This window comes from Otolemur garnettii, unplaced genomic scaffold (assembly GCF_000181295.1).
Source record: "Otolemur garnettii isolate 467f Iridium unplaced genomic scaffold, OtoGar3 scaffold00245, whole genome shotgun sequence".
Classification (NCBI taxonomy): domain Eukaryota; kingdom Metazoa; phylum Chordata; class Mammalia; order Primates; family Galagidae; genus Otolemur; species Otolemur garnettii.
This window is the reverse complement of record NW_003852640.1, coordinates 306,416-315,981: the sequence shown is the minus strand read 5'-3', so window position 1 is coordinate 315,981 and position 9,566 is coordinate 306,416. Positions and strand designations below refer to the sequence as shown.

Below are 9,566 nucleotides of genomic sequence, written 5' to 3'. Positions count from 1 at the left end.
AGCCTCCCAAGTAGCTGGGACTACAGGCACCTGCCACAACACCCAGCTATTTCTGGTTGCAGTTGTCATTGTTTAGCAGGCCTGGGCCAGGCTCAAACCCTTCACCTTCAGTGTATGTGGGTGGCGTCCTTACTCACTGAGCTACAGGCACCAAGCCCAAGTTACCACTTTCACCAGGACGCGGACAATACTGTTCCCCCAGCTGCCACCCCCAGCCCCCAGGGCTGCAGTGTCTGATGGAGGCCCTTCTATCCACTGGGGGTTGTGCTAGTACTGGGCCTTTTCAGAGTCTCATGGGCAACACTACCCTGGGCCACAGTGCTGGGCAGGACTGACAGGATGCCACATATGCTCTGCCCAGGATCTTCTGCCCAAGACACTGTCCAGGAAGAGATGAGTGGGCCCTTCCACCAGGCAACTCATTGGGGTTCTCACTTGAGGTTCACAGCACTATTTTTTTTTTTTTGAGACAGAGCCTCAGGCTATCCCCCTGGGTAGAGAGCCATGGCATCACAGCTCACAGCAACCTCCAACTCCTGGACTCAAGCGAGTCTCCTGCCTCAGCCTCCCAAGTAGCTGGGACCACAGGCGCCCAACATGACACTTGGCTATTTTTTTTTGGTTGCAGCCATCATTGTTTTTTGGCAGGCCCGGGCTGGATTCGAACTCGCCACCTTAGGTGTATGTGGCTGGCGCCTTAGCCACTTGAACCACAGGTGCCAAGCCCACAGCACTTCTTAAACATGCGGCTTAACATCCTAAGACTTTTGGAAAAGTCTTGGCTACCATCTTCTCTATTTTTTTTTTTTTTTTTTTTGAAATAGTCTCAAGCTGTTGCCCGGGTAGAGTGCTGTGACATCACCACTCATAGCAACCTCCAACTGCTGAGCTTAAGCGATTCTCTTGCCTCAGCCTCCCAAGTAGCTGGGACCACAGGTGCCCACCACAAAGCCCGGCTATTTTTTGTTTGTAGTTGTCATTGTTATCTGGCAGGCCCGGGCTGGATTCAAACCCACCAGCTCTGGTGTATGTGGCTGGTGCCCTCGTCACTGAGCTATAGGTGCTGAGCTGGCTACCATCTTTTCAAAAACTAGTTTATCCCATTTCCTCTCTCCTAGAAATCCAATCACAGTTCTCCCTCGATACCATGTGGTTTTCATGCTGTGTCCAGTATTTCTCATCCCTTGGCCTCTCCATACTTAACAGTTAAGTATTTTCTTCTCATCTACTTTCCAATTCACCAATTTTTTATTCAGCTACGTTTAATATGCCCTTACACCCATTGTTTTAGTCCATTCAGCTCGCTGTAACAAAATACTATAAACTAGGCAGCTTAGAAACAACAGGAATTTATTTCTCACAGTGGTAGAGGCTGGGAAGTCCTAGGTCTAGGCACCAGCAGACCTGAGATCTGGCAAGGGCCTATTTCCTGGCCCAGAGAGCCCTGTCATGCTGTGTCCTCACAAGACGGAAGGGGTGAGAGGCCTCTCCTGGGGGGTGCTTTCTATAAGGACACTAATCCCATTCATTAGTCCTGTTAGTCCCTTGATCAGTCCTTATGACCTGACTGTCCACCAATGGCTGTAACCTTCAGTATCACCACCTTGGTGGTTCAAATTTCAACACATGAATTTTGGGAGGAGACACATTCATACTGCAGCACCCATCTACTGAGTTCTTAGTTTTTGTTGTCTTTTTCAGTTTTAGATATCAATCTGACTTTTTTTTTTTTTAAGAGACTGAGTCTTACTTTGTTGTCCTCGGTGTCACAGCTCACAGCAACCTCTAGCTCTGGGGCTTAAGTGATTCTTGTGCTCAGCCTCCCAAGTAGCTGGGACTAGAGCCACCTGCCACAACATCCAGCTATTTTTCTGTTGTAGTTTGGTTGTCGCTGGGCTCAAACCTGCTACTCTCAGTATATCAGGCCAGCGCACTACTCACTGAGCCACAGGCCCCACTCTCAATCTGATTCTTTTAAATTGCCATTTAATATTTTGTGTACTGGCGGTGCCCATAGCTCTGTGGGTAGGGTGCCAGCCATGTACACAGAGGCTGGCGGGTACGAATCTGACCCAAGCCAGCTAAACAATAATGACAACTGCAACAAAAAAATAGCTGGGGGTTGGTGGCAGGCACCTATAATCCCAGTCACTTGGGAGGCTGAGGCAAGAGAATCACTTAAGCCCAAGAGTTTGAGGTTGCTGTGAGCTGTGACATCCTGGCACTCTACCAAGGGCAACAGCTTGAGACTCTGTCTCAAAAAATAAAAATAAAAATAAAATAATAATATTTTGTGTACATAACATATGAATCGCATTAATTACAGTCTGTGTCTGATAACCCCAAAATGTAGATCTGTGGGTCTGTATTTATTTTTAATAAGCTCTGATAAATGTAGGCTGAAACTGAGGTGAATGTGCATGAAAAGTTACAGAGATAATTTGGGCTCCGCATTTACTTGTTTGAAGCTGGTGGTTAGTGGAAGAGGCTGAGCTGATAGGTTAAGTGCTCCCGCCTGGAGGGCCAGTCAGGGCGGTGTAATCCTGGCTGCCTGTCTGCAGGTGAAGCCTTCAAGAGTATAGACTATGAGTGGACTGTTCTCTGGTGGTTCCTGAATACTGGATGTTTTGACCCCTGACCTCTAGGAGCCCCCTATAGGCCTACTTAACCTCTTGGATCATTCTAAGGGGCAGCAATACAATCATGCCAGGGCCACCAATCTCCAGGCAGGCTTCCCATCCTACTGCCTCAGCAGATCTCGGATGCTTCAGAGTGACTGCACCACGCTCAGCATCTCCAGATCTCAGATGCCGTCAAAGTGACTGTGCCACGCTCAGCATCTCTGGATCTCGGATGCCTTCAGAGTGACTCTACGTCGCACTCAGCACCTCCAGCTATTCTTTTTTTTTTTTTTTTTTGAGACAGAGCCTCAAGCTGTCCTCCTGGGTAGAGTGCCGTGGCATAGCTCATAGCAACCTCCAACTCCTGGGCTCAAGTGAGTTTTCTGCCTCCGCCTCCCAAGTAGCTGGGACCACAGGCGCCCGCCACAACGCCTGGCTATTTTTTTTTTTTTGGTTGCAGCCATCATTGTTGTTTGGCGGGCCCGGGCTGGATTCAAACCTGCCACCTTAGGTATATGTAGCTGGCGCCTTAGCGACTTGAGCCACAGGCGCCGAGCCATCTCCAGCTATTCTTAAGTGTGCAGGTCCATCTCAGGTAAGTTAGTCCAGCAGACCCCACAGGCCAATGGAGTGGCCTGGCCTGCTGCTCCATCATTTGCATGATGCTGCTTCTGAGCAACTCATGAGCAGGTGGCTTAGGTCCCATTCCCACTCACTATGAGAACACAGAGATCTCAGACTCACAGCAAAAAGGACTGACCACGTGTCGGGACACAGTCTGTTCATGCACTCCCCACTTGCTGCACCCTCCCTGTTAATAACACATGGGTCAGCTCAGCACCTGTGGCTCAAGTGGCTAAGGCACCAGCCACATACACCTAAGGTGGCGGGTTCGAATCCAGCCTGGGCCTGCCAAAACAACTAAAAAATAGCTGGGCGTTGTGGTGGGCGCCTGTGGTCCCAGCTACTCGGAAGGCAGAAGCAGGAGACTCGCTTGAGCCCAGGAGTTGGAGGTTGCTGTGAGCTGTGATGCCACGACACTCTACCCAGGGGGATAGCTTGAGGCTCTGTCTCAAAAAAAAAAAACCACATGGGTCAGTCCAGGATGCAGAAATCCACTGCTGTGGGCCCAGCCTCTTCCTCTAGACATCAACACATTGGTCCCTGGGTCTCAGCAACAGGGACAATGGCAGGAGAGGGTGGCTGAGCTGCCTGGAACAAAGCAGCCCCAAACCAGGTCACTGGACAAGACCAGACCACACTGGCTGAGGATAGGCAGTGTCCTTCACACAGGGACGGCCTTCACAGCAGCCATTCTGGGTCAGCTAACAAAGTGACGGCCTCTACAGTGACTAAGCAGCAGGGTGGGAGCCCACAGAGCTCAGCACTGGCTTGTGGTGTCATCCCCAATCCTTAGCTGATGATCTAGAAATGTAGCCACTGACACTGTCAGAGGTGCACTGAGGTCCTGACGGGGTCCTCCCCAAAGAGTACCATAGCCAGGCACAGGGCAATAGCAGTGAGGACCTGAGTGCACAGGCAGGGCTGCAGGGGGATCCTGAGGCCTCCGTGGGCCTCCTGACTCTGTGTGTCAGCTTGTGTGGCTAGAGGTGGCTGCAGGGGGTGATGGCACCCTGGGGGTGTCAGGGCTATGGCAGGTCAGCCACCAAATACCAGGTGGATACAGGCACCACAAAGGTTACAGCCACCTTGGTCTGCCCACTCCATGGGGAAACAAAAGCCTGGCGACCAAAGCCATACCTGACGTGCCAGGAGGGGGCATATCTGCAAGACTGGGCTGTTCACAGGAACCACTCAGGCAGCTGCTGCCCAGACCAGTCTCACTGATGGGGACACAAAGAACAGAAAGACTCCAAAATATGGCCATGGTCACACTTCTGAGACCAGGGTGGGCTCCAATACCTCCTGCAGCCCAGAGTTTAACAAATACAGTTACGTCACATACTTCAGTTGTACAACTGGGAAAACCACAGAAGCCCACACAGGGATCCCAATTCCTCCTGGATGCAGATGCCACTCCTGGGTGCCCCATACTAGAGACACCCAGGCCACACAAAAAACAGCACTCTAAGCCAGTTGCCTGGGTGGCGCCTATAGTCCCAGCTACGTAGGAGGCTGAGCCAGGAGGATTGCTGCAGCCCAGGAGTTGGAGACCAGCCTGGACAACACTGCAAGACCCCCCACTCAGAAAACACAAAACAAAGAACCCACAGCCTTCCCTGGGCTATGCGTCTCCCACAGCCAACTGGCCACTAAGGCCAGAAAGGAGGCCAAGGGGGCCCCACCCATTCAGCATGAAGATACCCGGGTCCAGAGGGTGGTCTCTGGAATAGTCCAGTGCTCTGTGAGGCTGCCCCCTTCTCCACACTAACCCCACCCACCACACTAGTCCCAGAGAGTGCTGTTGTAGGGAACACATTAAAGGCCATCCAGGGCCTTGCTCCTCACCAGGGGCTAAGGGAAGCACCACAGCTGTCTGCACTGGGCTGCAATGAGCTCCATCCAAGACAGAACAGCCTGCAGCCCTGCCCAAGCCCCAGGGGCCCGCATCGCCCAGAGTTGTTCTTCCTGCCCACGCTTCTTGTCAGCCATACCCCACTCAAGCAGGCGTTCAAAGCTGCCTTACCTGTAGTGCAGGAGTTGGCCATCTGCGCTGCAATCCCGGTAAACCTCATAGTCCTTGTCAAGTAACACTGCTGGTGGTGAAGAACTGAAATACAGCAAAGTAAAAAGACATGACCATAAATGCAATGATTACAAAATACGATACAGTTATAATAATGGGCCTTCCCTAGAAATAAAAGTGTAGGTGTTGCTGCTTCGCTTCTGTCTCCTACAAATGAATGCCCTATCCTGGCTCCTTCCCAAGGCTGTCACTACTCAGTACAGATGGGTATATTTCTTTTTTTTTTTTTTTTTTTTTTTTTTGAGACGGAGCCTCAAGCTATCCCCCTGGGTAGAGTGCCATGGCATCACAGCTCACAGCAACCTCCAACTCCTGGGCTCAAGCGAGTCTCCTGCCTCAGCCTCCCTAGTAGCTGGGACTACAGGCGCCCGCCACAACGCCTGGCCATTTTTTGGTTGCAGCCCTCATTGTTGTTTGGCGGGCCCGGGCTGGGGATTCGAACCCGCCACCTTAGGTGTATGTGGCTGGCGCCTCAGCCGCTTGAGCCACAGGCGCCGAGCCCCAGATGGGTATATTTCTTCTACCCTTACCCTGCCTCCTTCCTGCAGGGACAGCCCCATTGCCGCCCATCCACAGGCTGCCCCTGTCCTGGAATTCTAGAGATTGAACCATTGGACTTCGGGCTACTGTTCAAACAGCACAGGGATAGAGTTAATGACAATCAATCACAGCTTCAACCAGAGGTGACAGGTGACCTGAAAAGAAAACACGGTGACAGATGCCCTTATGGAGACAGGGATGGAGCTTTGAAGGTGAGGGCTTGGAATACAGCAGGCGCAAAATAAGTAGAGTGAAGGGAACAGCCATACATCAAATTAATATGTATTCACGATTTTTAAAGCTCAGTAGTTCAGAAGTTGGAGAAAATTCACGCAACCCAACCAAGAACATCCCCATTAAACTCAAGCCCTGTGTAATACTCAGTGGCAGAAGGCTGAAAGCATACTCGTTCAGGTCACTGCAGGGTTATTCTCACCACCATCTCCTAAGTTTTACAAGTGTCACTCGATGCAATAAAATAAGGGGGGAAAAAGCAAGAGATTTAAAAATATAAAAGATAAAAATTATCATTAGCTGTTAGCTTAGAGAAAACAGAATCAGCTAAGAAACAATCATCTCTGTTGAGGGACACTATTGGTCCCTCCAGGACAACCACACACACAGGCCTGCTGTCTCTGCACGACCACTCAGGGCCCAGGTCCACTGAGATGATGCAACAATAATAGAAATGAACCACGGTCTTAGGCAGAAACTGACAAGAAATATGCTGGGTCAATATAAATAAAACTATAAAGTTTTACTGAGAGACATAAAAGACGACTTGAATATATAACAGAAACATGTAATGCTGGATGAAAAAACGACAAAGATTGGATGGCACCTGTGGCTCAGAGGAGTAGGGCGCCAGCCCCATATGCCAGAGGTGGCGGGTTCAAACCCAGCCCCAGCCAAAAATTGCAAAACAAACAAACAAACAAACAAACAAAAAAACACAAAAAAAGACAAAGATAATATTTATTTCTAAATTACTCAAGAAGTTGAAAGTAGGGCTGGTGCCTGTGGCGCAGTGAGTATGGTGCCAGCCCCATATACGGAGGGTGGTGGGTTCAAACCCGGCCCTGGCCAAATTGCAACAAAAACATAGGCGGGCGTTGTGACAGGCACCTGTAGTCCCAGCTATTCAGGAAGCTGAGGCAAGAGAATTGCTTAAGCCCAACAGTTGGAGGTTGCCGTGATGCCAAAGCACTCTACTGAGGGCAACAAAGTGAGTCTCTGTCTCTAAAAAACAAACAAATAAACAAAAGAAGCTGAAAGTAAGAACTAGATACCGAAGTTTCTCTGTTGCCCCCAATACAACTCTCAGGTAACACTTCCATTGTTGGAAGATGTCTGCAGCTGTTCAGAACTTATATGTGAGTGCCGGCAAAAAGCTGAAAAAGAATCCAAAGAAGAGGAAATTGGAAGCCAGAGCCATAGCTTCAGAGATGGAAGACAAGGTCAAAGGCACTTCCAACAGCGAAGGAAGCTGTGGATTGGAAAAGGATTGCTTTTCTTCTGATGATGAAGCAAGAGAAGCTGACAACAAGGATGATGTTGAACCCTATAAAGAAAATGAAAATACTGCAGAATCCAGTGTTGGGACTAATATGGGCTGGGCACACGCCATGGCTAAAATCCTTAACAAAAAAATTCCTAAAAGTAAACCCACCATTTTGGTCAAAAAAAAAGAGCTTGAAAAGGAAAAAGAAGAGTTAAAACAAGAAAGACTAGAGAAAATAAAACAGTGTGGTAAGAGGCTGGAGTGGGAAATGATATGCAGAGTAAAGCCAAATGTTGTCAAAGACAAAGAAACTGAGAGAAATCCTCAGAGAATTGCAACAAGTGGTGTGGTACAATTATTTACAACAATGACAAGTGCAACAACAACAACAACAAAAAAAATAGCCAGACATTGTGGCCGACACCTATACTCCTAGCTACTTAGAAGGCTGAGGCAAGAGAATCGCTTAAGCCCAACAGCTGGAGGTTGCTGTGAGCTGTGACACCGCAGCACTCTACCAAGGGTGACAAAGTGAGACCCTGTCTCACAAAAAAAAAAAAGAAAAAGAAAAAGGAATGAGTTAAGCTTCCAAAAACAGTAAGCTAGAAGCGGAATGAGAAAATCATCTTAAGTGAGGCAGAAGGAAGGAAATAAAGGTAAGAGCAAAGACACAAAGAGAAGCTCCAAACAGCCAAAAGCCGCCTCCACCGTGAGACAGTATGGTGACTTTTTTTTTTTTTAATTGAATGGTAACTATGTACATTAATGCACTTCTGGGGTACAGTGTGGGGTTTTCACACAGAATCCGAAACACTTCCATCAAACTGGTTAGCATAGCCTTCGTGTCATTTTCTTAGTTATTATTTTAAAACGTTCACATTCTGCTCGTAGAAAGATTCACTTGTACCCTTGTAAGATAAACCTCACAAGTGATCCCTCCAATTCCCCTCCCTCCACCCATTTCCCCCTCCTCTCTCCCTCCCCCCTTCCCGTATTCTTAGGCTATTATTAGGTTATAGCTTACATATAAAAGGTATAAATTAGTTTCATAATAGGGGTGTATACATTGGATACTTTTTCTTCCATTCTTGTGATACTTTGCTCAGAAGAACATTTTCCAGCTCCATGACAGTATGGTGACTTAGGAGGACCCTTCACAATAGAACACTGTGAACACTTCGTACCAATGTATTTGTAAACTTAGATAAAATGGGTCATTTAATAAACAAACATTCCATTAAATTTGATTCAAGGTATAGAAAAACCTGAATACTCCTCCAAGCTTAATGAAATTGAATCAGTACTTAATCTATTCCCACAACCACCAGGTCTGGACCATGTCCAAGTGCACCTGTCACTCCAGAACAGAGTGTGCTTCAGAGCATGGAAGAAAGAGGCAATGCTCCCAGTGCTGGTATGAAATCAGTCAAACACAGAATGAGAAGTATGGGCCATGTTTACCTAATAATATAGACAAAAAAATTCTAAATAAAATGACAGCTACGTGAATCTATTTAAAAAACAACATGGGGTCGGGGGGCCAGGGCCCACAATATAATTCTAGCACTTTGGTAGCCCGAGGCAGGAGAATTGCTTTAGGCCAGGAGTTCAAGACCAGACTGAGCAAGAAATAGAAAACTTAGCTGGGGCCAGGTGTAGTGGCTCACACCTGTGATCCCAGCACTCTGGGAAGCCAAGGTGGATAGATTGCTTGAGCTCAGGAGTTTGAGACCAGCCTGACCAAGAGTGAGACCCTTTCTATTTCTAAGAATACAAAAACTGGCTCGGCATCTGCAGCTCAGTGGCCAGGGCGCCAGCCACATACACGGGAGCTGGTGGGTTTGAACCCAGCCGAGGCGTAGTCGGACATTGTGGCAGGTGCCTATAGTCCCAACTACTTGGGAGGCTGAGGTAAGAGAATCACTTAAGCCCAACAGTTTAAGGCTACGGAAGGCGACATAGTGAGACTCTATCTTAAAAATAAAATAAAATAAATAGGCCCCCGTAGCACAGTGGTTATGGTGCTGGTCACATACACTGAGGCTGGTGGGTTTGACACCAGTCCGGCCAGCTAAACAACAATGATTACTGCAACAAAAAAATAGCCGGGCATTGTGGCGGGTGCCTGTAGTCCCAGCTACTTGGAGGCTGAGGCAAGAGAATAGCTTAAGCCCAAGAGTTGGAGATTGCTGTGAGC

The 9,566-nt window shown here is 48.4% G+C and overlaps 1 protein-coding gene and 1 pseudogene across 1 annotated transcript in view; one reads left to right on the top strand and one right to left on the bottom strand.

Annotated features, from left to right (window-relative positions):
- ARHGAP39 (Rho GTPase activating protein 39) overlaps positions 1–9,566 on the bottom strand; it is a 47,734-nt gene that overhangs the window by 19,890 nt on the left and 18,278 nt on the right. The window contains exon 3 of the mRNA XM_003802309.3: positions 5,269–5,352. Coding sequence (XP_003802357.1) covers positions 5,269–5,352 — 84 coding nt within the window. The remainder of the gene's footprint in view (positions 1–5,268; positions 5,353–9,566) is intronic.
- LOC105888262 lies at positions 7,215–8,381 on the top strand (annotated as a pseudogene).